Source organism: Pezoporus flaviventris, unplaced genomic scaffold, assembly GCF_033815535.1.
Source record: "Pezoporus flaviventris isolate CSIRO_AGI_PZ_B2104156 unplaced genomic scaffold, CSIRO_AGI_Pfla_v1 ptg000036l, whole genome shotgun sequence".
In the NCBI taxonomy this organism is placed as follows: Eukaryota; Metazoa; Chordata; class Aves; order Psittaciformes; family Psittacidae; genus Pezoporus; species Pezoporus flaviventris.
Genome location: NW_026892584.1, coordinates 25,779,845 through 25,806,727, shown reverse-complemented (window position 1 = coordinate 25,806,727; position 26,883 = coordinate 25,779,845). Strand labels below are relative to the sequence as shown.

General features: G+C 42.6%; 3 protein-coding genes across 3 annotated transcripts in view; 1 reads left to right on the top strand and 2 right to left on the bottom strand.

Moving 5' to 3' along the window:
- Positions 1 to 2,049, bottom strand: part of LIN52 (lin-52 DREAM MuvB core complex component) — a 46,105-nt gene extending 44,056 nt beyond the window's left edge. Inside the window, exons 1-4 of the mRNA XM_061463573.1 lie at positions 1,997 to 2,049; positions 1,843 to 1,917; positions 1,621 to 1,658; positions 735 to 801 (exon numbers count right to left, since the gene is read on the bottom strand). Of these exons, the coding sequence (XP_061319557.1) occupies positions 735 to 801; positions 1,621 to 1,658; positions 1,843 to 1,917; positions 1,997 to 2,015 (199 nt within the window). The 5' untranslated portion in view covers positions 2,016 to 2,049. The remainder of the gene's footprint in view (positions 1 to 734; positions 802 to 1,620; positions 1,659 to 1,842; positions 1,918 to 1,996) is intronic.
- A 361-nt stretch (positions 2,050 to 2,410) lies between these two features.
- On the top strand, positions 2,411 to 14,169 carry ALDH6A1 (aldehyde dehydrogenase 6 family member A1). Its single transcript, XM_061463570.1, has 12 exons — positions 2,411 to 2,512; positions 2,740 to 2,805; positions 5,064 to 5,138; positions 6,495 to 6,656; positions 7,236 to 7,314; positions 7,873 to 8,175; positions 8,886 to 9,007; positions 9,250 to 9,439; positions 10,141 to 10,322; positions 11,798 to 11,977; positions 12,175 to 12,273; positions 12,665 to 14,169. Exons 1-12 carry the CDS (start codon positions 2,450 to 2,452, stop codon positions 12,767 to 12,769), a joined length of 1,626 nt encoding a protein of 541 aa, XP_061319554.1. The 5' UTR covers positions 2,411 to 2,449; the 3' UTR covers positions 12,770 to 14,169.
- A 3,663-nt stretch (positions 14,170 to 17,832) lies between these two features.
- Positions 17,833 to 26,883, bottom strand: BBOF1 (basal body orientation factor 1). The gene is given in 8 exon segments (XM_061463574.1): positions 17,833 to 18,389; positions 20,736 to 21,250; positions 21,605 to 21,742; positions 22,127 to 22,219; positions 23,871 to 23,966; positions 23,968 to 24,009; positions 25,493 to 25,555; positions 26,664 to 26,883. Coding segments are annotated over 8 exon segments (1,113 nt in total). The 5' UTR covers positions 26,706 to 26,883; the 3' UTR covers positions 17,833 to 18,265.

The following is a 26,883-nucleotide window of genomic DNA, read 5'->3' as shown; positions in this document are numbered from 1 at the left end:
TTGTAAATTCATTTTGCTATGTGAACAAGCTATAACAGTATGCAAGGGAATGTACATTAATATTATGAACATTAATAATGTGTGTTTAAGCACATTTCTTGTAGAAAGTCAGTTTGTCCCACTTTGTAACAGTTTATCTGCAATTCACAAAAGAGGCAGAACATGCTCAAAGATGTTTACTGCAAACTAATAGCTGTAACATGCAGCAAATCTACATGCTAGATAGCCCTTCTGTAACTTGCACATACAGACTTACTGTTCAATTAGACATTCTAGATCTATGAGTGAAGGTGCATGGGCACCAAATCTCTGAACATGTCAATCAATAAGTCTACACTGCTCACCAAGTTTGATCAGCTAAGCTCCACTAAAAAATTCATGCCACCTCTCAAAATACAAGAGACACACACTATACATACAAAGTGAGAGACTGGTAAGCATGGTAACTGAAATATATTTTTACATTACACTGTTTCAGCTGGTTCCTCTATGCTCGTTTTGAAAAGTCAGCCTGACATTTGGATATTCTCTTGGAGACAAGTGGATTCATTAAAAATGTATATCACTAACGGGACAGAAAGACTCCTGAGCTGGAGGTTCTGCAAATGGGGAGGCTAGAGATCAGAGGCCACAGCGCCACTTCCAAAACATTTAACAAACATATTTTAAGCCTGTTAAGTTAGTACTGAATTCCCATCTGCCTTGGAGACCTTACTTTCAATGTCCATACTCACCCTTTAACATGTCGATATCGTCATTTTCTAATTCAGCCATCCACTTGGGAGGGGAACTTGTAATAGGCTATTTTGGGGAAAAAAGAAGTTCATACTCAGGTGCATTTTTAGAGTCATACAGAGGAGTCCCTGACAGGAAAACTCCAGATACTCTGTAGAAATATTTTTATGTCTAATTGTGTTTGCTAGCTTTCCTCAGACTCTTTAGAGTTAAAAAAAGCACACTATCACTCACAAGCCAAAGCCAGTATGAAAATCATAACACAGAATCATGGAATGGTTTGGCCTGGAAGAGACCTTAAAGCTCATCTAGTTTCATCCCCCTGCTACAGGTAGGGACACCTTCCACTAGACCAGGTTGCTCAAAGCCCTGTCCAGCCTGGCCTTGAACCCTTCCAGGGATGGGGCAGCCACAGCTTCTCGGGGCAACCTGTGCCAGTGCCCCAGCACACTCTCAGTAAAGAACTTCTTCATTATATCCAATATAAATCAACTCCTTTTCAGTTTAAAACAGTTCCCCCTTGTCCTGTCACTACACGCCCTGGTAAAAGTTCCCACTCCAGCTTCCTTGTAGGCCCCCTTTAGGCACTGCAAGGAAGGAAAAAAAAAAAAGGGGGGGGGGGGGGGGGGGGGAGAAAGCGGGATTTCCTAAAGTTTAAAACCTTTTATTTCTTCCAATATGCGATTTTCATTAACAGCTCCACAAGGTATTAAAAGAACACAAAAGAGGTATTAAACACACAAGGATTAAGCTAGCACATACTGAGGCTATACTCGAGATACACTTCATAGAACAAAGATTTGCAGCCCGCAAGAGGAAACAGCGGAGCTACAATCAGACGGGAAGGGGGAAACTCGACAGGCAAAGCAGCGATCGATCACTCACGCTTTTGAAAGAGGCGGCGAATTCGGCAACCCCAGGCACTGTCAAAACAAAACGAAGGGCAGCGGTGGGTGAGCGTCTCTGGCGGCAGCGTCCCGCACCCGCCGGGCCTCTGTGGGCCCAAGTCCGCACCGCACAGTCACCCGAAGAAGAGCCGGGCCTGGCCGGGTCTACCCTCCCGCCCCGCAGCTGTCAGACAGACGGCCGCGGGCCCGCCAGACTTACACTGCTCTGGCCACAGGTCCGGGGAGGCGCGGTCCAGCTTCTCGAAGCTCAGAAGCGAAGCCTCCAGATCAGCACCTGCAGCAGAGAAGGGGTAAAGCACGGCCCGCGCCTCGCCACCGGAGCAAAACAACACCAACAACCCTTCCCGCCTTACCATCCGCCGGAGCCGCCATGTCGCCCGCCTCACGTGACGCGACGCCGTTCTCCCCGCCCCCCGAGACCCCGCCCCCGCAGCAGAGCCCGGGGGAAGAGAGCGACAACAAACCACACCCCGAACCCCACGTGTCGCTCCCGCCGCCACCGTCGGGAGGCGTCGCCGGGGGCGGTGTTCGGCCAATCGGAGCCCCGGCGGTCAGTGGGCGGCTCAGCTCTCCCTGCCAATCCACGGCCCGACACGGGGGGCGTGAAGGGGGGGGGGGGAAACGGGGCCACCGGCTCGCTGACGGCGATTGGCTGCACGCCCCGAGCGCCCCGCCGGAGGGGGTACCGCAGCGGCAGAGGCCGGTGCTCGAGAGGCCAATGAGCGCGCGAGGGCGGGGCCTCGGGAGGGCGGGGGCGGGGCGAGAGGCGCCGTCGGGGGGGCGCGGTGCAGCGACCCTCGGCCGGGATGGCGGTGGCTGCCGTGGTGGCGCGTGCTGCTTGGGGCGGGCGGCGGCGGGTGGCGCTGAGGGTGAGGCTCCGGCTCGGCGTGGCAGGAGGGGACAGGGGAGGGGAAAGGAGCGGGCGGCGGAAGGGGGGTCGCGGCCCACCTGGCCCGGTAGGTTCGGTGGTCCCGAGCGGGAAGCCGACGGTGGCGGGGGGTGGGTGGTTAGATGGACTAGTGCGCAGGGCTGGGGGGTCTGAGACGGTCGGGAGCCCTGAGGAACCGGGCTGCTCTGTGCTTCCCCTCTCGTCCAGCTGCCGCGGAGACCCGGTGCCCCCTGGATCACCTCAGCCGCTGCCTCTTTCTCCTCGACTTCGGTGGTGAGTGCCCGTCCCGCGGAGCGGAGCCGGAGGGCAGGGGAGGCTGCGCGACCCGTGGGGGGGGGGTCTTCCTTCGTGAGGTAGTGTGGGGCAGCCCAGCTCAGCTCCCTTCTCTGAGGCTCCCGGTGGGTGTGTCTGGAGCAAACATTCGGGGCTGCCCGTGCACCGGGCACGGAGGGCCCCGCGCTCAGCAAGAGGGGAAGGAAACGGTTCAATGTCAGATTTGTTTGGTTGAAGAGCTCCGTTTCGGGCCGCTCCCGCCGCGGGTCCCGGTGTAGCCGCCCAGGGAATCACCCCGCGTTACTCCGCGTAGCGATCCAGCCCTGCCTGGCCCAGCGGGTATACCCCTAAGGGCTGTATGTTAGCTCAGTGTTTTCTCCGTGTTCCTTAAGTAGCACGCCGGGTTTTTGCCGAGTTTTAGATTTCTTTTACTATGTGTAATATTCCTACAATAAGATCGGCAAAAGTGAACGTAGAATATATGACAATGGTAATAAGTGAAAAAAGGTGGTATTGAGCTGTGGATGGGTGTCATATCATCCAGTTGTGGCAGAGAGAGAATCTAGTTTTGTTTGGGCAGTATTGAAGAACTTTAACTGTTATAGTGTCATTTTTCTTCCAGTATCCGTGGCTGTACACTCTCTAGGTTCTGAACAACTAAATCATGATTCTCCAAAACGTTTGCTTTGCTGCAGTCCTTGTAGTAAGCATAGCAGGCTCATTCTGTACAGGGAAAAGGTGGTGATCTTGAGGAAAAAGTGTGATCACTCTTAATTCAGCATTTTCTGGCTCACTTAAAATATTTTTCTTTGTATGTGCGATTTTCTAGATGCCCATTTGAAGCAATGTGAAAACAAATATATCCTTAAATTCCACTGCACTGAAGTCTACGTGGGTCACAAATTACTGGATCTTGTAGGTCCACTGAAGAGACCTTTTCTGACAGTCAGGAAACTCAGTCAAGGGACTCATATATCCTGTATTTCCTTCCAGGTTCTAGAGGGATTGTGTTTTCACAGGCACGGACTTCTGCCTCTCTTTCTCAAGTGTAATTCCAGCTACATAATCATCCGCAACTTTTTATTCTTGATTGACCCCTGGTCTGACATCCTAAATCACTAGGTCTTGCTTATCTGTTAACAGCCTTACTTTGTACTTCTCATTCTAGCTTTCTCTGCTTGTCCATCTCTCATTGCTGTTCACTTTTTTCACTCTCATCCACTTTTCACTATCATTGTTTGTCCAGTCAACACTGTTTGTATTCCTGATTCTTTCTCTGATCTCTTTCCCTTCATTACACCTTGGACAGCATTGTAATCCTCATCTCCCTCTCATAATTCCACATCCTAATTTCTTCACAGAGTTTCGTTATATGTTTGGGTTTATATCCCAGTTCTTTTGATCTGTCCCATCTTTATTCTTCATGCAGCATTTCTGTCTTCATGCAGCAGATCTCTTTCCCCATCCTCTTATCCATTCTCCCCAAGCCACTGTTCTGTGGCATGATTAACTGGTTCTTGCTTTCTCCTTGCCTCCCATTATCAACTCCTAGTTTCTGGTTTCTTCATTTATAGAGTCCCAATCTGTTTTCCTGCATGATACAGTTCTATTGCCTATCCAGCGCTAGTTGCAGCTTCTACCTCTGCTTTTCCTTCTGTTCTACATTTACCAGAACTCCTTCTTCCAAACTTTCATCTTCTCTGCATCTGAGTTGGAAAGTTCTGTTTTCTGTGCTGCGTGCCCAGAGAGTCACTGTGAAACCTGTGGATGCAGGTTCCTTGCTCTCAGTTGCAGGACCAAGTGGGGAGCAGGGAAAGTCCTGTTTTATGCCTGTAGCCATTAGCTGGAGAGATGAACCTACTTAGTGGCTTGATGGAAGGAAACACATACGACAGTGTGCACTGGGTATATGGAATTCTCATAAGGTTTTTTCTGACCACTTACTGTAGGATTTTTCAGTTTTCTAACTTAGTAAATAGGTGATTAAGTAGATTTAAATAGTTCTGAACATAAGCATAGCAATGTATTTTTGCTATAACTTTTTGTGGAGAGAATTTTGGCCATTTTGGTGTGAAGTGAGGAAAAAAATGGGGCAGAGAGCATGAAAAATTTCAGCCTAAGCAGTTAGCTGAGTCTTGCTGTAAATACTGGATCTAGACTCTTTAGCAGGCAGTGTAGTGGTAGATGATGAAGGCACACTGGTGTTTAGGCACCTTGAGATGAAGAACACTTACTGTCCAGTATTTTGTCCCCCACAGCCAACAACCAAACTCTTCATTGATGGGAAGTTTGTTGAGTCCAAAACTACTGAATGGATTGATATCCATAACCCGGTAAGTGAAAGGGTCTCAGCTTATATATTAGTGATCACTGTGCAGCAGGGGTCTGTGCCTCTGTTCAAGCATTTGGCAAAAGGAGAAAGTATATACGTTTTTTGGGAAAGGTTTATACTTGGAGCTTAAGATGGATTTTACACTGTGTAATTGCTTCTTAATTTCCATTTCACATGAAATGTCAGTCTTAGGAAAGTGATGACCTCCTTTATCTCCCCTGTGTAGTAAACCCCTGATCTCTGGAAAGCAAGCTTGAACTCTGCTTATGGGTTTTTTGCTCATAGACAGGCTCTGTGATCAGTATGTCAAATTTCTGAAGGGTTTATTTCACCCTGTATGTGAAATCAACCAGGTGTGATTTGGTGCCATCTGAGTCCTGATACTGATTTCACTCTCAGACCAAGGTAAAAAATGTTGACAACTGAAGCTCCTCTCCTTTCAGAGAGTTTCTAGATGTGAGACACAATACTCCCTGTGAATTTGTAGGTTAGATGCTATGCAGTGCAAAATAATCTAGACTAGTAGCACTTGTACTTGTCAGAGTCCTCCACCAAAGACAAATAAGGCTGCACTCATAACTCCTACCCTTCTGACACCCCTGGTAAGCACTTAGACAGTGATATCTAAAACTTTTCTCTGTAAAGCCCTATTTTGTTTTGCTGTGTGGAGGTGATGAGAGCAGTGAGCTGTGTTTGTGAAGCTCATTTCATCTGTATGTGGCAACCACTGTTCTTGTTTAATTTTCTTTCATTTTGAGTACTTTCTCTCTTAGTGATGTCCCTGTTTTTTTTTTGTCATGTCAAAGCAGGCTTAATTTTTAAGAGTGCATTACAAGGAAGTTAAACTGGCAAAGACAAGCTTTTAAAGTTAAAATACTCTAGAACTAAGGTTGCTGGTAAAAATCTTACTTTCGCCTAGTGATCTAGGTAAACTAACATCAGTGCTAGTGCACAGTCAGATACTGCTTTTTCATAAGGAACTTTGCCTCTTTTAATGTGCAAGAGGGACAGCAGATGAGTCGAAATGATGCAGAAGGAAAAGACCACAGTCCACAGAAGTCTACACTTATGGAAGCTTCCAAATAGAGAAGTCACTTCAACTCCCAACTTGAAAATCAGCATTGCATTTGCAGTTTTCTGGGTGCCAAATTTGAGATGTGTAGAGTGCAGGTTTTCAGAACTCTTCCAATTGTAGCCCAGGCATTTTGTGTGCACCAAGGAAGGAGTCTCTTTTGTGCTCCCCCCTCAGATCCTTTTAGAACAAGGAAATTAGGTGTGTGGTGTGAAAGGACTGTTGACTGGTTGGCAAGAACAGGTGGAAAAATTGAGGTTTGCTGCAGTTTGATTTTTCCTTCAGGCCACAAATGAAGTGGTTAGCCGTGTACCAAAAGCCACAGCCAGTGAGATGGAGGCAGCTGTGGCTTCTTGCAAAAAGGCATTTTGGAACTGGTCAGAAACTTCTGTTTTGAGTCGCCAGCAAATCTTCTTGCGTTATCAACAACTCATCAAGGACAATCTGGTGAGACAGCATGGCTTTGTGTGATGGCTGTTGCTGAATGAGTTGCAGTTGACTTTAGGAATTGGGAGACTTGGGGTTTACATAGTTCTTGATGAGGCATAGTTGCCACAATTGAGAAGCCAACTGAGACACTGGCACCGAGAGGTGTAGCAAAGCACTCTCCATCAAATGGGGACAGAGAGGCAGTGCTTCTCAGGAAATATTATTCTGCATTCCTCCCTGTACCAGACCACAAGAGGAACAAACTTTCAGTCTTGATGGAGAGTGTGCCAGCCGGTAAAGAAGTGGGAGAAGTATGTTACTATGTCTTTGGGTTTCCCTGATTTCTTTTCCAGTGTGTCTGTGGTGTGACATCTGAAAGCTGTGCATTACAGGCCAACCCACTTTTTTTTTTTTGTCACGTGTGTGGTTTACTGGCTCCTTGTCTATAAAGAGCTAATCAGTCAGTGTGGCTCTTCTGGGTTGTACTCAGTCTGTTCATTGTGATCTTCAACTCTCTTAAATTACCTTATCCCTGCACCCTAATTCATGGGCAGGCACTTTTCTAATATTCATAAACTTTCTGATTTCCATTTTCAGAAAGAAATATCAAAACTCATCACCTTTGAGCAAGGGAAGACCCTGGCTGATGCTGAGGGAGATGTGTTCCGAGGCCTCCGTAAGCTGCTGGCTGTTCCTCTTAAGAAAGGGGCTTTGAGAACCTGTAGGAAGGGAAGGAGGTCTTCTGAGCAACTCATTGCTCTGGGGTTCTGTACATGTAGCTCCCTTCATAGCCTCCTACTGAAAGAGAAGGGGCAATTGTAACTCTAACCTGAAAAGTTCCCTCAGAGTTTCCTAAAATCACTTCCAAGTTATGAATTCATTCCTTTTCATAGGAGTGACTACAGATTGCTCTGAAAGGGTAAGAACTTCTTGCTTATACTCAGATGACTAAAGTTTCATTGCAGATGGTACAGAAATAATGTCCCTGTGCTGCTTTTACTGGGGCTGTGTGTCTTTGTTCCTATCACATGGGCATATAATGCACTTGAGAGATAATCCATTTACAGTGAGCTCACAGTGCTTGCAGAGCAAAGGGATTTTCTGGAGCACAATGAGTTTTAAGTTGTGGGAAGGAGACTGCAAAACAAACTTGGATCAAGGCAGTGGTAAGAAGGGAGTTTGGGGACTAATGGGTAACAGATCATCTAGTGGCATATTGCCCTTTCTGCTGCAGAGGTGGTTGAACATGCTTGCAGTGTGACATCCCTCATACTGGGAGAGACCATGCCCTCCATCACTAAAGACATGGACACTTATACCTACCGCCTGCCTCTGGGTGTGTGTGCTGGAATTGCACCGTTCAATTTCCCAGCCATGATTCCTCTTTGGATGTTCCCTATGGCCATGGTTTGTGGAAACACCTTCTTAATGAAACCATCTGAGCGTGTGCCAGGAGCACTCATGTTCCTTGCCAAGCTGTTTCAGGATGCTGGTGCCCCTGATGGGACCCTGAATATCATCCATGGACAACATGAAGGTAATAATAGCCCTTCCTGGGAGATGGCTGGAGTGTGTAAGTGTTGTGGTGTGTGATCAATGGAGGTACCATTTGGAGAGTTTGATACTGAAGCTGTTAGATAGGTTTGAACAAATGCTTCAGCCTTCTTGATGGAGGTGAAAGGAGGTGACTAGGAGATTCTCTGCCATCTTGTACCAAATCTTCAGGAGATATATAGAGTGGACAAAATTTTGGGAGCTGGGATCAGAGTTCCCAAAGGATGTTAAGTGCTCAATGGTATTTAGCAACCTAAGCTCCAACTGAAATACATAGATAAATCATCTTGGTTTCACAAGGAAGCCTAGCCTAGAATTTAATGCCTCATTAAATATGCAGTGGATGCCAGTATTCTTGCCTCCTAAGATGGTATTTTTGACAGCACCCAAGTAGCTTCAGAACATGAGGGTACAAATAGACAACAGTTACTTTGCTTTGGCATCACTCAGGCACCTTGAGAGATGCTCAAAGCATGAAGAGATGGCAGAGAGTCAAGTGCCTGAGGACAGGGGCAGGAGTACACATGCTGAAAAATTAATGGAAAGGGGCATTAAATAGGCAATGGGGGGGAACGCAGGTGTAAGAAATACGGAATTCTGAGAAGAAAGATACATAGATTTAGCACTGTGGGGATGGGAACTGAGGGAATCATTTGTGCACCACAGCTATAATGTATTATTTCCTGTTTGAAGCTGTGAATTTCATTTGTGACCATCCGGATATCAGAGCAATCAGCTTTGTGGGATCTAACCAAGCTGGCGAGTACATCTATGAGAGAGGATCCCGGAATGGCAAGAGAGTCCAGGCCAACATGGTAATGAATGTAGAGCACACTTCAGCATGTAGACTTCCTCTGTCTCCTGTGAATGTTAAGAAAGACCATGCCACTCAGCCACAGGAGCTGAGTTTGATACTCGTAGTTGAGTGATGAGGCTGCCCTTCTTGACAGCCTGTTGGTAGCAGAGACATAGCTACTATATGAGGATACTGCCAGAGAGCTAGAGAAATGGGCTGGGGTGATTAATAATGGGAGACTGCGGACGTGTTATATTTCAGGGAGCCAAGAACCATGGTGTGGTAATGCCTGATGCCAACAAAGAGAACACCTTGAACCAGCTAGTTGGAGCTGCTTTTGGAGCAGCTGGACAACGCTGCATGGCCCTGTCTACAGCAATTCTAGTGGGAGGAGCTCAGAAATGGCTGCCGGAGCTTGTGGATAGAGCCAAAAATCTACGTGTAAATGCAGGTACAGACTGTGATAATTTCTTATGAGGTACTTCACTTCTGTACAACTGTAGGTTTTTAGGTCAGTTGCAGTGTGCCTCTTGAAGCTATTTGCACTATAGATTTAATGTGTAGAGAGATAGGAGCTAGCAAATTGTCTGGATTGGGAAACACAGCCCTAGACTCAGGAGTTAGGAATATGTAGGAAGGCTTGGTAGTATGACTCTGATGCAAGGCTTACAGGATAGGTCTTGTTTTAACTAGAGCTTTGAGGTTATGGTTAACTCAAACCTACCATTTATATTTATTTATTTATATATATATATATATGCACACGCTTGGGAGATCCTTCCCATTTTTAGTAAGCTGCGATAAAAAGCAAAAAATAGAAACAAGTACTTTGGAAAAACCAGGCTTGTTAATACTAGGATAATGATCTTTTGTTTATGTTCAATAAAGTCCTTCAAAGTGGAAAAGTTTCCTTTCGGAGTAGAATCCATTGTCGAATTTTGGCTTCCCAGTGATCTAAAATTATGCTTCTCTTACTTGTTGATTATGAGAGTTGCAGGCTATTACTCTTATTCATTAATGTCTCCAATCTTTGTTATGTGTCTCAGAAACATCAGGAATTTCACATTTTTCCTGCCAGTGTGGTTAGCTCCTTGATGCTTGTGAGGACAAAGCTGTCAGGGTTAAAAACTTGGCATCTTTGCCTCTTCACAGGAGACCAGCCTGGAGCAGACCTAGGGCCTCTAATCAGTCCCCAGGCTAAGGAGCGGGTTTGCCATCTGATTGAGAAAGGAGTACAGGAAGGTGCCAGCCTTCTTCTGGATGGACGTAATGTCAAAGTGAAGGGTTATGAAAATGGCAATTTTGTTGGGCCAACAATCCTTGCCAAAGTCAAGGTAAGATGACCAAAACAAATGCTTGATAGTGTATATTGCAGGCACAACTGAAAAAATGGGTTACTCAAATCAGTCAGTGTCAATAATCACCACATAGAAAGCCCCTAAACAGCACAGCCTTCCCTTGCACAATTCCAACGAAGTACTCATTGTCATACCGTTGTGGAGGTGATAGAAGAATTTGCAACATACTCTGAATGAGGTTAATCTTAAATTGAATGGATTGCAGCCAACTAAAAGAAGATATGGGCAGTTTGTACCATGTTAAACTAACTGTCCATGGAGCATAGTGTACTATCTGTAGTAGTGGCTAGCAGCTGATGCCTAAGGAGGAGTATGAACAGCCAAACCTGCAATTTTCCTTCCTCTGTTATACATTCCTGCAGTTTGCAGTTTAAGGACTTGCAGAAGCAAAAGTTAAATACATGGAAATCTTCATGGGAATAATACAATGTACAAAAATCTCTTGGTTGTTGAATATATCCATAACTTTGTTGAGTGAGCCTCTCAATATAATGCACATTGTGCAAGAGATGGACATTACTGTGAGCAAATATTCTTTACCAGGTACATCCACGTGAATTTTTATACCTAAATTCATTCTTCTGTGTTTATGCAATTAGCTGGTATGGTTCCTTACTATTTAAGTAATCAGTTCTTCATGGGCCTTTTGGTGAGTGATTCCATGAGATCAAACCAATTTTAATAATTCTGCTATTGTACTTTATTAGTTTTATGCTATTATTAATTTTATGGTATGACATAACTCAGGCTTTTAATACAGCTCAGCATTTTCTTGTCTCATTTTCATTAAACATCTTAAAATGCTTCACTTTCCTGTGGTGTGTCATAAATACGGTTAGGTATTCAAAAGCAAATGTTTCACTGGGGTTTTATGAGTCCTAGTTTTCTTACAGAGTAGTTAATAACATAGTAAGCTATGTAAAACTTAAACTTGTCAAGTGAGTGTTTTGTAGTTTGCTGTACTAGCTATTAGTGATTCAAGTACTCTCCAGCTGATGGTTTTGTATGTGTCAGATGTGCTAATTATCAGACATAAATCCTGGACACTGAGTTGGACAGCAGGTTCTAGTCACTTTGTCAACAAGAACTGAAGTAAACTATCCTGAATTAATAGGATTAACTGAATTAAACTACCCCAGTCTCAATCAGCCTTGGTCAAAGTAGACCTGTAAGTGAGGTTAGGCAGGTGGTGAAAGCAGAAAGAGCTGTTGAGATGAAAAGCAGTACCCTTTTTAGTGGATTATATAGATGCCAGGGCATGGGAAACAGTGAAAAAGCAAGGAGGACTGAAGGATGGCCTTTGACAATGCAGTATGATGGGTGATCCAAGGAATGCCCCGAGCATTAGCAGTATGCGTGTTCATTGTATCCAATCTACTAGGATATTTTTATTTTACTCTATTTATTATATTCTATATGCAAGCTGCCTTTTCTGCTGTTCGTCTTGGCAGCCAAACATGACTTGCTACAAGGAAGAAATCTTTGGACCTGTCTTAGTGGTTCTGGAAGCAGATACTTTGGATGATGCCATTGAGATGGTAAACAGCAACCCCTACGGAAATGGAACTGCAATCTTCACCACCAATGGAGCCACAGCCCGGAAATACTCTCACTTAGTAGATGTAGGGCAGGTATGCGCAAGCTAAAATTGTTGCTGTTAGTATTCACTGTTTACCATGGGTAGCCATCCAGCTATAGTGACTGATAAGACTAGTCAGGCAACAGTACTCAGCCTCAGATTTAAGGAAACAAAATGTGGTAGCTTTCAGAGAATGTTCTGCAATCTGTTCCTTCTTGTGATTAATATGGTAGCTTTCCTTTCTTATAGGTGGGTGTCAATGTTCCAATCCCAGTACCTCTGCCCATGTTCTCTTTCACTGGTTCCCGTGCTTCTTTCAGAGGTGACGCCAATTTCTATGGCAAGCAGGTAACTTGCTGATTCAGAGTGCGCTATTGGGTTGAACTTTTGCTAAATCACATTACAAATGACAATGGCGAGATGGTTGTCAGACCTCATTAGTAAGGAGACTTTGAAGCCCTCTCAATCAGGAAACTGAAGTGCAGCCACCATAATGCATGTTACAACAGCCAATTCTATCAAGCCTTTTTTTAGGAGCTTGAGAAGGGAGCAAGAACTAAGTAGCAAACTCTCACAGAACCAGAATCTTTGGGGAACTAGTAAAAAGAACAGGCTGACAGGAATTGTCCCCAGTCACCTTTTTGTAGATAAAGCAAAAGCTGTTTGATACACCGCTAAAACAGACCTGAAAAATTCATAAGGCCAGATATCTGCTTCACGTGTCTGTACTTTCCTCCAGGGAGTGCACTTCTACACGCAGCTGAAAACTGTCATTTCACAATGGAAAGAGGAAGATGCCACTGTTACCAAGCCTGCTGTGGTTATGCCAACTATGGGAAACTAAATCGGCCTTTGCAGATGGTGTTCCTGGTGCCCTTCTTCTATGCTGCTCTTCCCAGCTTTGTCCCAATTATCATAATTTTCTTGGGAATGAATAGAAAGCTCTGTTTTCTCAAGGACCTCTGTTTCTGAGCACATCAGGCAGGCTCATATAATGCACAGTCTGGGTTTTCTGTTGCTGTCGGTGTCCTTTGGCTAGCGGAATGCAACTTTTTACCTACAACCTACAGCAGACAAAACCGCTATATAACTGAAAAGGCAAACAGTGGGATAGGTCTTGATTTGCGTTTTTCCAGACCCTCTGAACTTGAACATTCCTCTGGTTTTCACTTCAGTTTCTTTAGCCTTAGTGACTCACTCCTGGTTACATCTTGTAGCAATTTTCTTTCAGCTCTTTATCTTACATGTTAAGATTTTGAGTTCACCTTAAATCAGAGTACTCATTTTGAATGACGTATCTGGGATACTTTGGGTGTCCCATACAAGTGACTTTACACACAATGAGGACAGTAAGTTTGGGAGTTGAAAATGTCAGTCTTCAGAACACTTGGGAAATAGCTTTCTAAGGATTTCTCAGGGAAGCATATTTGATTGCTTGTCTGAGGATGGAAGAAATTCCTGTATGTTACAGTGACCTTCACTGTGCCTCTGATAGCTTGAAAACTTCTCTTCATGTTGTGCAAGTGGCTTGTATTCTCCAGCCTGCTGCCAGTTCCATTACACCTGGAAACTGTTCAGTGCCTTTTTCACTGTGCTAACAGATATGTGCCTACAGATCCTGTAACATAATTAAACTGTGGAAGCAGAAATGTAAGAATGTGTATGTATCTTCAGGTCACATCATGTGGGTCTGGGTGGATAGTAGACAGGTCAGTAGCAAGAAAGAACTCTTTTTTTAATCACGAACCTCTTCTGTTGTTTTTTTTTCCTGACTGTAGCTGTATTTCTTGTGTTGATTGGTTGACTGCTTGTCACATTTGCTCAAATACAGTCACGTTTTCTGCGGAATGCAGGTCCCATTACTGGAGAAAGGTAAGACTTGGCATGCCCCGTTTTTAAAGATCTCTGCATTTGGAGCTGGAGAGCTTATATTTTTATTCCTGGTTCCTGGAAGATGATGCAGCCATGAGGGATCTGCAGAGAACTCATTCAAGCACCCATGTAAAATAATATTATTCTAATGACTGTAACCATTACTTGTTCTGATTAAACAACCTGAATGTGAACACTTTGTATCCTGCCTTCTGGTGAAGATGCCTAGTAACAGTTATGTATTAGTGCAGTTGCTCTACACTCACTAATGTTTGTATCGTGTTTTTTCCTCTCATATACCCTAGAGGAAAATCCTCACCTTGAGTCTGATTACAAATTAAAAACATGCTAATAAATTTATGTAGAATATGACTCTTGTGTGGTAAGACATTATCTAGGTGTGATGCTGACTTTATTCCCCTCTTTGCAGAGGCTGGTCTGTGACTCCTGTAACCCATGGATACATTCTCTTTTTACAGTATTTCAAGAACCTCTGGACCAATTTCCTCATAGAGCATTTAAAAGAATGCCTTGTTTCTGTTTCCACATACACATCATTTGATTACACTCTTAAGCTTCATGTAAATTACTTTATTGCAAACTGAAACTAGATCTTCATCAAATTATATCAGCTCATATAGAGAGAGTTCTAACCACTAGTCCAAATCCTAGTGCTTAGTACAGGGTGATCTGAGCTTCTGGCTTGGAAAGAATAAAATCTTTAAGGAGGAGGAAAGTAACTGTATTTCAGGTGGATTTCAAACACATAGTCAAAACAGTGGTGCAGCAGACAGGATTTAGAATTTACAGTTTTGGTCACAAGATAACTTCCCAAATGAAAAGTGCAGATGAGTCAGTAACTGCTGTGGCTGCTGGTCATGGTGTCAACAACTGAATATGCAGAAAGATTATTGCACAGGATAATGATGATGAAGAATCTGGTAATTCAGCCTGCTGTGTAATGAATATTAGGTTGGGAGAATTATTTTCTGTGCTGCAAAAGTGAAATCTTCTAGATAAATCACAATTAAGACATAGGCATTCACTCAAACACCTGGGAAAAGAGTACTAGTTAACAGGCTCTATACTATTATCTACAGTCATTCACTTTCAAAACACCCTTATTTTCTTCCTAATCTGTATTGCTATTCTGACTTTTATGTCATCCTATTAAAACCTATTACACCTTTCCTTTAGAAATTCTAAAATCCAGTTTCTCCTGGACTGCAAAAGCAGTCTTTATTATCAAAGTTTACCTGTTCCCTGAAGCATTGCAGGAAGATCTCTGCACTTTCTCTGGACCTGTTTGAGGTACTTCTATAATCTTTTAATTTGTATAAATATGCTTTCTGATTATCTGCATTTCCAACAGTATTTTTTTAAAAAGCTGGGTTTGAGTAATTGTACTAGACATACAGATCTTGCATCTGCCTTTTTTAGTTGATGAAATGCCTTTTTCGATGAACCTGCAGATGCTGACTGATGATGACATACCTGCTTCATCTCACTGTTACTGCTTTTTGGTCACCTGTTTATTCTCCTTTTTATTTCAACATTTACTATAAAAAAATAACAAAGAATGTATCTTCTATATTATACTAAAGTATAATCCAGGTATAAAGTATCTTATAATAAATTTCTTTAGACTCCATTAAAATACAACCCTTTATAGTCAACCCTTTGTCTCCTATGAACAGTTGGTTCTTGCCTAGAAGGCACTACAGTAGAGATTCTCAAAGTTATTCAATAGTATTACATCCAGAAATGATGTTTAACCACCTGTCCAGGTGTTCAGCAGTAGCAGTCATTTTTCTCCTTCTTAGTAGCTGGTGCAGCACTGTGGTTTTGATTTTCGGCCTGGGAACAGAGCTGATAACACCGATGTTTTTAGTTACTGCTCAAATGTTTAGACTGATCAAGGACTTTGTGAGCCTCATGCTCTGCCAGGGAGGAGGGAAAGCCGGGAGGAAGCAGAGACAGGACACCTGACCCAAACTGACCAAAGAGGTATTCCATACCACAGCACATCATGCCCAGTATATAAACTGGGGGCAGTTACCCAGAAGGGCTAGGGCACTGCGCGGTTAGACGAGGTATCAGTCGGTGCTTGGTCAGGCAGGGTGGAGCGAGTTACCGGTCGGCGAGTGGTGAGGTGATGTATTCTCTTCCCTTGTTATTTCTTTTATCATTATTATAATTGGTGGTAGCAGCAGTGATTTGTGTTATACCTTAGTTACTAAACTGTTCTTGTCTCAACCCGTGGGAGTTGCATTCTTTTGATTCTCCTTCCCATCCCTCTGGGAGCAGGGGGAAGGCAAAAAGGGGGGGGGGGGAAGTGAGAGAGCGACTGCGTGATTTATGGCTGACTTTATTTAAACCATGACACCATGTTTCAGAATTGGGCCCTGTGACATCCACTTCTGTTTTTTTTTAACCTGTTTCTGCAAAAAAGGCTACAACTCACTTCCACTCCTGTTTCTGGAGGTGGCGGTCTGCCTCTCCAAAGAGGTGTCTCATCTTTCCATACACATCCCTCTAGGGCTCCTGCTCATGAACAGTTAGCTGGTCATTTGATGCCCGAGTATCACATTTTGTTTTGTGTGCTTGACTACCCCACATCTGACATGACAGCATGCCAGAACTCCTCCTTGCTAACTCCTCCAGTTAATATTGCTTGCCTTATATTTGTATCTGAGTCTGTATTGGAAAATCAGGCATATGAATCTTCATCCTGGTCTATTCTAAGTGATGCTATGCTGAACCCCCCCATCAGCTTAATAGATTTTGCCTTTTAATCAAAACTGTGTTAGCTGAAAATGTGTTTCTTTGTATGATCATGGCATTTCACAAGAGAACCCTCCAAAAATAATAAAGCTGCTTTTCAGTAAGAGGAGGCTTTAAGGAGGCAAAGACCTTTTTTTTTTATGACAGCTTAGGCTAAATGCCTGCTGCTAAAAGATGAGTATGACCAGAAAGTTCAAACTAAATAAAAAATTCCTTTTTCTTGTCACACACATATTTACGTGTATATAGATACACTAACGTGTATCTTCAGACAAACCAAAGTACTCTAAAGTGGGAAGAATGACAGAGACAATTGCATCCATTTATATATAACCAAGACTGAGGTGATGTTAGTGTGGAATAATTTAGTATCTTACCCAGTTTTGCTTTCTTCTTTAGTATCAGCAGCAGCTGGAGCTGAAGTAGCCAAAACTCAGCTGTAGTGCCTATGGGGAAGACACAAGAGCAAAGTAATCCTCATCTAATGGCAATCTGTACTCAGACAGGTTTATAATCCCGCACCAAACTTGTTTTCTAAAACAAACAGCAAGCAAGAAATGCTAGGGCACCTGAGCTATTGCAGTACACTCTCCAAACCCAGCACCGTGGTTCAAACATGAGTTCAGTTCAGTATGGAATTCCATATTTTCTGGCAAAATCATTACAATTAAAAGGGAACGAGGTGAAATAAACAAAAGAGTGTGTTTTAATAGAAAAAAAAGTTTAGTTATAAATCAACTTAAAATGTTCTGTCTGTATTCAATTTCTCAAGCTTTCACACTCTACAGCTTTGTGAGTGCTTGTATGTTGGCAAATACTCATAGGAGTTAAATCCATGCATAAATTGGAACCTTAAGAGCATTTAATTACATGTTTCTTACTTCCATTGTAATGACATTAAAATCTGAGAAAGTTCCATTAATGTAACTTTTACAAACAAAATTTAACTTAATTTTTTAAAAACTAAATAAACTCTTTTAACACAGAGAAGCTGATATTGCACCCTAAGCATTAGGTCTCCCCAAATGACATTAAAAATCATAGCATTTTAGATTTCTATTTGGGCCCTGTTATGCCTCAGTTCACAGCTTATATTTAATGTTGTTTGAACTTTGGATTTCCAGTGTAAGCCATATTTTAGGGATCTCTAAAGTTATACCCTGAAGTTTCTTATGCAGAGAGCAATGAGCTATAGAATAGATACACCTTTAATACACTGATTGAGGGTATTTGCTCTTATTAATACTGCACAGTTTGCTTTACAACCTACTAAAAGGAAATATATGTGGAGGAGTGCTAGTGTCACAATATACATTATGTACTTGTTTGGTAAAGATGGACTGGGTTTCATTAATGTCTGAACAAAATTAACCCCACTGCAGCAAGCAAAGTTAATTCTCCTTACTTCTCTCTTCCTCAGCACTACCAAAATTAGCTTCTGCTTGCTTTTCTTTTGCTATTACACACAAAGGTCTAACAGTGTTGCCTGGTGCATGTCCAAAATTATTATATGGTATATCACCTTTTTCAAAAGGTTAAATCACCTTTTTAAAAAACTTAATGTGTCTCACACCACACCTCACAGTTAACTAGATTCTTATGCTAGATTCAGAGTTTCTGGGAATCCCTGACCTGGAGATACTAGCTCAGCTCCTCTAACAGAGAAAGATCAGCATTCACCTACTCAAGAAACAGAATATTACCATGGATTTGTGCCATTCATTTTGGCAAAAAGCAATCATAGAACATGTTCTTTTTGCTCCCATGTCAACTCACTGATATCCACTTTTTCAAACTGCATTTTTTCCCTGAAAAACACAGAAATATCAACGTATTAGAAGAAAATTTCAAATGGATTCTGTATGTATGAAACAGGTTTTAAATTCTGTCTCTTCATTGCTCTTGTTCAGCTACTTACAGCACGCAAATTCAAAAAATAAATCTGACCACTCAGTGCTGTGACTTCTAAATCTATAGTTGTTGAAACTAAGTGAAACAAACCCAAGGATTTCTGTTACACATGTAGTAGTTATAAATAGCATCATAGAATCATAGAATAGTTAGGGTTGGAAAGGACCTTAAGATCATCTAGTTTCAGCCCCCCTGCCATGGGCAGGGAGACGTCATACTAAACCATGTCACCCAAGGTTCTGTCCAACCTGGCATTGAACACTGCCAGGGATGGAGCATTCACAACTTCCCTGGGCAACCCATTCCAGTGCCTCACCACCCTCACAGTAAAGAACTTCCTCCTTATATCCAATATAAATTTCCCCTGTTTAAGTTTTAACCCATTACCCCTTGTCCTATCACTACAGTCCCTAATGAAGAGTCCCTCCCCAGCATCCTTGTAGGCCCCCTTCAGATACTGGAAGGCTGCTATGAGGTCTCCACGCAGCCTTTTCTTCTCCAGGCTGAACAGCCCCAACTTTCTCAGCCTGTCTTCATACGGGAGGTGCTCCAGTCCCCTGATCATCCTCGTGGCCCTTCTCTGGACTTGTTCCAACAGTTCCATGTCCTTTTTATGTTGAGGACACCAGAACTGCACACAATACTCCAAGTGAGGTCTCATGAGAGCGGAGTAGAGGGGCAGGATCACCTCCTTCAAACTGCTGGTCACGCTCCTTTTGATGCAGCCCAGGATACAGTTGGCTTTCCAGGCTGTGAGTGCACACTGAAGCCGGCTCATGTTAAGTTTCTCATCGATTAACACCCCCAATTCCTTCTCCGCAGGGCTGCTCTGAATCTCTTCTCTGCCCAACCTGTAGCTGTGCCTGGGATTGCTCCGACCCAGGTGTAGGACCTTGCACTTGTCATGGTTAAACTTCCTAAGGCTGGCATCAGCCCATCTCACAAGCATGTCATCCCTCAGGATGGCATTCCTTCCCTCCAGTGTATCAATCAAACCACACAGCTTGGTGTCATCGGCAAACTTGCTGAGGGCACACTCAATCCCACTGTCCATGTTAGTACTAACATATATTTAGTTTCAAGTACATTGTCCTTCTTTTGCTTCTCCTTCATACTTAAATGGGTCAATACATACAACAATTTTCATTCTCAGTTTCAGTCTCCCTCTTCTCTTGCTCAAAGGAGAAGCATCCTTAGATCCTAATAACTACTTTCACCTCTGATTCTTCATGAAGGGTTTCTGTTGTAACATTTTTGAGATAAGATAACCTGAACAAAGCATTCCAACTGACTGTGTGTCACCATGTTATTCAATAGCCAATGCACACTAAGCAAACTTTTTACATGGGAGTATGATTATTTTTCTCTCTCACCAAGAATGTATGCAAAGGTTCACCTATGGGGGAGCTTAACTCTATGGCTTAAAATGTAAGTGCCTGGACACTGCTGCAGTCTGTAGGCACAGATTTCTAGTGGGAGGTTGGAGACCTGTAATCCTGGCCCCTGTGGCATGTGTAGCCCTAATTTCAACCAAGCTGCATTCGGAGATACTCACATCTGAGATTTTGTTTTATACATTATAAAATGGAATCCTGTCAATCACATGTATTGCCTATGATCTTGGTTTTGATATGTGTCTATTTCATGTAATGGCTTAATTTTTAGATTATTATGAAGCTTGAGGAAAACAGCCTCTGAAAGCACAACACGAAGTAGGGGCTTCTGACACTGAAGACCAATTGAAAAAAGACCAGATTTGACATCTACTGGATGTTTCTGTTAAAATGATCAGCAACGTAGTAAAGATCTGTTAGCATCTTAATTGCAACTTTTAGGCTTCAGTGTTGTTAGCTCACTGGAGTGAGTAAAAAAGCGAAAGAGCAATACTGGAAGAGCAATGCCTATAAACAAAAAAACCTCAAAACTTAGAGAAGCAACAATAATTATTAAACATAATGTGCAAATGCACACCTATACTGGAAATTTCATATCAAATTCCACAGCACATGGCAGAATATGCAACAAATCTTTTGAGCTTTAATTTGACGCATAATGTCCAAAAAGTGACAGCCTGGTTGAAATTAGTTGCCCACTAAGTCGTTACTAATTGATAGGATATTGTACCTCATACAGTTATTCTCACTACAGAAGCCTCCACAAGCATTCCAAACCTAGACAGTACTATCATGCAAAGGTTTTTTTCAGGTATAGTGGGAAGATAGTAATTTTTTGTATTTCAATACCAATACCATTTATTTTCTTCTTCTAGGTCTCTGTACACACAGTTTGTGCTATTTATGTTGCTTTTGAATGTTTTGATTTTGGGAAATTCTTCCTTCCCTGCACATGCCTCCATCATTTTTCTGTAATAGGCACTTTGGGCCTTTTTCTTATACTGCTGGATATATATATTTCTTATACTGGATATGATCTCCTGCTTCACATGTTCCAGAGCATCTAGGAAGAACCTTTCCACAGTGGTCCTCTCATTTAAGATATTCTGGGCTAGTTCCTTCACTTGGTTCATCTCCTGATCCTTCATTTCTAGTAGTTGCTGCAGCTTCTTGATCTCGACCATGCTTGCCTGGTTTTGTATCAGTGCCTGATGCTGTATTTTCTGAGTCTCTACCTCAGATTCTGTGGTCACATGACATAAGTCCATCTCCAGCTTTTCTACTTTACTCTGCAGATCTCCAATCTGTGCTTTCTGACAATTGATCTGTAGGATCGTTTTTTGAATCAAAGCCTCAGTGGTTTCCTAAAAGATGAAAATAAATTGCTTGGGGTTTTATTTCATTTGCGCCAAATCTGGAGGTGTGGTTTTACAGTCTTTTTTCCTCCAACACTGACAGTAAACATGCAGGCACCTTCATACTGGAGAGTGAATACTTCTCTGGGATCAGACTTTTGTTTACAAGAAAAGCCAGATAAAGAAGACTTGGTAAATAGTATACATTACAGAGAGACTTATTCTTAATGGGCTAGCATAGGAAATCATTCTTTCTCCTCCATGATGAAGATGGAATAAGAACTGTCCTTCAGACACCTCTAAATTCAGCAACTGCAGAAGCATCTGACCCCTTCCTGAAGGAGAATGGAACAGAACTAAAACCAGAGCAGAAATCTTCTCCCGTAACAGAAGACTTTTGTCCTCTTCTAACTTCTGTTTGCTTTTCTCCAATTCCACTGTTCCTTTCAGCTGGTAAGCAAATCCACTGTGAAGACAAACATCCACCTTAAATACCTCTCTCTCAAGCATTGGTCTGGTGCCTGGACAGAGGGAAACAAAATCCAAAAGCTTTAATCACAACCTTTCTTGTTTGTTTTGTTTGTTGTTTGTTTGTTTTTTTTTCTTAATAAAATCAACATTTCAGTGTCTTAATTTAAGAGCTAAGCTGTAAAATTCTTACAGGTCTCTACCAAGTTTTCACAGCTTTGCTTCTACTCCTGTATCTGGACTAGAAGAATGAAGGAAACAGCAGTATTATCATGGTAATATTACTCCTCTAGAGCCTTACCATATAAATGTAAGCGCTGCCTCGGTCATCACTGATTTTGCCCTTCAAAGCCCATGTAATAACATGAACAACTTACTTAGAACACAGCACTAAGTAGGTTTTGTAAAGTAGAAAACAGGAAAAGCAAGTATTTCTTATGAATAAGTATCACGCTGGGCAGTCTCTGCCATCATTGTTTGCTTTTTCTCAACTTTTTCTTCCAGTCTTTTCTAAAAGGGAGAAAAGAAATGTTTAAATTTTGCATGAGACTTGTGGTACCAAAGCTAAAATCTGAAACAGTGTAAATTCTAAAATCACACCCACACTTTTCATCTCACCCACCTCTTGTTAGAGAAAGAATAAACCAACAAGGACACTGAAGTTTCTGATGGAAACGAGGAATACTGTCTTTCTGGGATTCTGACATCCCATGGTCTTTCTTAGAAAGCTGCATTTAGCCTCCAACTCATTCATCATACTTGTAGTAACATGGGAAATTGTTCAAATACTCATCAAAGAACTGTGAAAACTGTATAAACCAGAGTAGTCAATGGAAGAAATCATTTTGTTCTAATAAAAGTTAAAACTGCCTTTTCTTATAAAATATACCTGCCTTTTTTTATAAATAAAACTGCCTTTTCTTCAAGCAACCTCCTCTCCAATCTCACAAACACTTCCTGATGTCCATGTCTGAAACCGCTATACTTTCTTTTAACTATGATAAAAACCAGAATTTCTTTAATAATGGTGTTTTATGTCAGCCATATAACTGACACATATAAGCACTCTCAAGAAGGAATTTGGCACTACCACAGAATTCTATAATTCTACCAAATTACTACCTGCCACTACCAATAGTCTTCATCGATGTTTTACATAATCTATAAAATTCACATAAACTTCTGACTTGTATTATTGCTTTTTGTCCCCTTTGCAGTTCACTTGTGTCCATAATTTCACATCACTGACTGTAATTTACAATCTATTGCTCTGTTTTGTGATCAGGTTCAGAAATCTGCTTTACTTTATCTATTCATTCAGTCACCAAGATCATTCAAAGTCCAATGCCTCGAGTGTTCCTTGAAAAATGTCTGACTAACATGCATTTAATAGCGTAAAAGCAGCTATCCCTGCCTACGGCAGGGGGGTGGTACTAGATGATCTTTAAGGTCCGTTCCAACCCAAACCATTCTATGATTCTATACATTAAGAATCCAGATGCTGTTGACCAGTCATTTGTCTCCATGGAAAGCATTGTTTCTAAGTCCCTTCTTGTGGTTGAAAAAAAAAAAGATCCAGCTGAGTCAGTAAAGCACTTGAATTGTTCATGGCCCTTTTTTCATGTCAACTGGGATACTTCTTTATATTTTACAGTCAATACTACTATTTAATATTTGTATTATAGCTCCAAAGTATTTCTGATTAGGTCATGTGCTGTGTAAGTTCTCAGTGAAAAACAGTCCCTAGTTTTATATACTAAATAGCTTATGTGGTTGAAAAGATGATACCATACCAGCATTCACATCCTAACTGAGCTAACTAGTGAGAAAGCGGTCAGACTTAGATTGACTTGTAGCAATTGATTCGTAGTCAATTGCTAGCTCCTTCATACATGTCTTTAAAGGGAGTACTAGATGCTGAGTCTACCCACGTTTGTATGATTCCATGTTAGTCTGTAAAAAACCAAACAAACCTACAGCACTGAACCATTACAGAAGTGAGTTCTGGCTACAGAACTTGCATTTTATCAACCTAGTGCTTTTCTTCACTCTCTGTAAGGAAAACAATGCAGTAGATTGGCCATATCCTCCACTCCCAATTTCCATACTGTCTTGCAGACAGAAAACTTACATTACAAATGCATATTTATTACAAACTTATATCTTCCAGCTCTTCCTCAATAGCCGCTTGTCCCCTATAGAACTCCCTTATTAATTTCAGTTCTAATTTAATTTGCCCAATTTCTCTTGTTTTTTTTCTGACATTTCCAGTTGTTTTTCTGTTAGGCATAATAGTCTGCCTGCAATCAGAAATGGAGATAAACCAATCGTCATCATATTATAACATAAAACACAGAGCATACGGAACTGAATGTCTAAAATTCTATGCCATGTCGTTTTAAAAAACTACAAAGAATCCATCATTAGAAGAAATGCTGCAAACTCAGCAGAAGCTACACTCCAGTGAAATAACAAGTATAGAAATTAAGTTTAAAGCAACATCCATAATATAATTGTATTGGGTTAACATGGCACGGTTTTGGTAGTGGAGGGGTGGGGAGACTACAAGAGAGGCTTCTGTGAGAAGCTGCCAGAAGCTTCCCAGGTGTCTAACAAAGCCAAAGCCAGCTCCAAGATGGTCCCACCACTGCTGAAAGCTGAGCCCATCAACAATAGTGGTAGCACCTCTGGAATAATGTGTTTAAGAGGGGAAAACGGCTGTTGCACAGCACTGGGAAGAGAGGAGTGAGAGTATGTGACAGAACCAACTCTGCAGACATCAAGATCAGTTCTGTGTTGTTTATTTGAGCCAGATTAACAAATAGTAATTTTCTCAGTTCTTTTTAAGAAGTCTTGATTCAACAGTAATGAGTGAAGAACTATAAAGCAATTCAAAGTAGTTATAGTTCAGCTCATTAAAAATGAAACATGTTTTTGCCTCAGGTCTTACGGTTACCCAGCTAGTTGCTAATACTATTTCAGAATATATATAATAGTCCTACTACTACCTGATACAGTACTGCAGAGTCATGGGATAACTCCCACATCACCCTTGTTGTTGTTGTTTGTTTTTTTTTTCAAATTCTTCATGCAGTATTTTTAAATCAAAACCTGTGACCGTGTCCTGGGTTCAGCAGTAGCAGTCATGTTTCTCCTCCTTGGTAGCTGGTGCAGTGCAGTGTTTTGACTTTCGGCTCGGGAACAGAGCTGATAGAGATGTTTTGGTTTGGCGAAGGACTTTGTGAGCCTCATGCTCTGCCAGGGAGGAGGGGAAGCCAGGAGGAAGCAGAGACAGGACACCTGACCCAAACTGACCAAAGAGGTATTCCATACCACAGCACGTCATGCCCAGGATGTAACTGGGAGTTAGCCGGAAGGGCTGGGAGACTGCAGGGTTGGAGGAGGTATCGGTCAGAGCTTGGTCGGGCTGGGGGGGTGGAGTTATCAGTCGGCTGGTGGTGAGGTATTGTATTCCCTTGTTATTTCCTTTATCATTATTATCATTGGTGGTAGCAGTAGTGATTTGTGTTATACCTTAGTTACTAAACTGTTCTTATCTCAACCCGTGGGAGTTGCATTCTTTTCGATTCTCCTCTCCGTCCCTCCGGGAGCAGGGGGAGGGCAAGAAAGGGGGGGAAGTGAGCGAACGAATTACCTGACTGGGTTTAAACCACGACAGACCGTTAATTGCACAAGCTCATTCCTCATACTAAAATCAGAAGTACTCTTCAGCCTGCTCAGAAGACTCCACTGTTACAAGGACAAAGAAAAAAGTTAATTCGCCATCTTCTTGTCATTTTGCACTTGCTGTTTCAAATCAGTCAGCTCCTGCTTCTGTTTTTCAATCTATGGCAACAGAAATCAAGAAACAGTAACTGTGAGGGGAAAAAACATCCTTGCTGTGTTCTTCTCTGACAGAAATAGGAGAAAGATGCCTCATTTGCAATGTTCAGGTCAATTAAACCATGTTTAAAACTTTGATTTGTGTTAATGACAGGAAATTTAAAAGCTTAAACTATAACCCCCCTGCCATGTATTCAATACAAACAGATCTGTGACTCTACTGAAGAATTAAGCTATGCGGACAGCAGGTTTTCTTCCTTACTGTTTTGGATAGTGGTGCAGTGTTAGAGAAACAGTTTAGAAAAGGAGAACAAAAGACACAAAAAGAGGCAGCTGGAAAAAGGTCTGAGTAATATCTTCTATACTGGAGAGTCTGAAAGAAAACAGTAGCATGTGAGCAAGGAAATTGTCTCCTACCATTTGACCTCACCAATGTCCTGGGGATCAGAGCTTTCAATCTTCTTTCATATATATACACACACACGCATATCTATATAAAGTTAAAATAATTCCAGTTTCCAGTGTTTTTTTGTTGTTTTTTTTTCTAACTGAAAAAGGGTTTTGCTTCGTACCTGGCTTTAGAAAAGTAGAAACAGGACTAAAGTGAAATAATCTCTGATAGAGGAAATGGAAGGTACAATGCAGGGCTTCTTTTTCTTCACTGCGTTCCGAGTGGAGTTTGGCTCTATTTTCTCTAAAAACTTCTCCAAGCAGCTAAATCTATCGCATTCCCCCTTAACTTTCTCTTTTTCTCAAGCTGACGAACGCTTCAGCCTCTTCTTGTACACTCTGTGCTGAAGCATCCGACCATCTCATTTCCCCTTCCCTGCCTTCTTTGCAGCGTTTTGCTCTCTTTTCTGTACGGAGGCCGAGCCAGACAGGACGCCGCGGTCTCGTGTGAGGCAGCAGGCGGGCACCAGAGGCGAGGCTTCCAACCCGCAGCCCAGTCTGCCAACAGCAGTCCCGCCGCCGGGGCGCGCTGCCGTTTCACGCTCGTCCACCTTCGGCTGCAGGAACAGGAGCGGCCGGGGCGGCCGCGGGGTGTTTTGCTGCGCGCCGAGAAGCTGTAGCTAGGGGGGATAGAGAGGGGCTTGCCCGGCTGCACGCACACCTCCTCCGCCTTCTCCTGGCCCGGCTTCGTGAGGCAGGCCATAGCGGCCGCCGCTTCCCTTCCCTAGTCCTGCCGCCGTCACAGCAGTTCCGCGTTGCTCCTGGCCAGCCGGCCGAGCTTCAGCGTACTCGGCCCGGGAGGCTTCGGTGGCCTCCGGCCTAGCCTCCCATAGCGCCGCCTCCACCTCGACCCGCTTCTTCTCAGACAGCTGGGCTACCCG

What these genes read in the sequence shown, in the direction of transcription:
- ALDH6A1 (XM_061463570.1), top strand. Translation starts at nt 2,450, where the DNA reads ATGGCGGTGGCTGCCGTGGTGGCGCGTGCTGCTTGGGGCGGGCGGCGG. An exon ending in CTTTCTCCTCGACTTCGGTG is followed by an intron (nt 2,806 to 5,063) that starts GTGAGTGCCCGT and finishes TGTCCCCCACAG; the next exon opens with CCAACAACCAAACTCTTCAT. An exon ending in AGAGAGTCCAGGCCAACATG is followed by an intron (nt 9,008 to 9,249) that starts GTAATGAATGTA and finishes GTTATATTTCAG; the next exon opens with GGAGCCAAGAACCATGGTGT.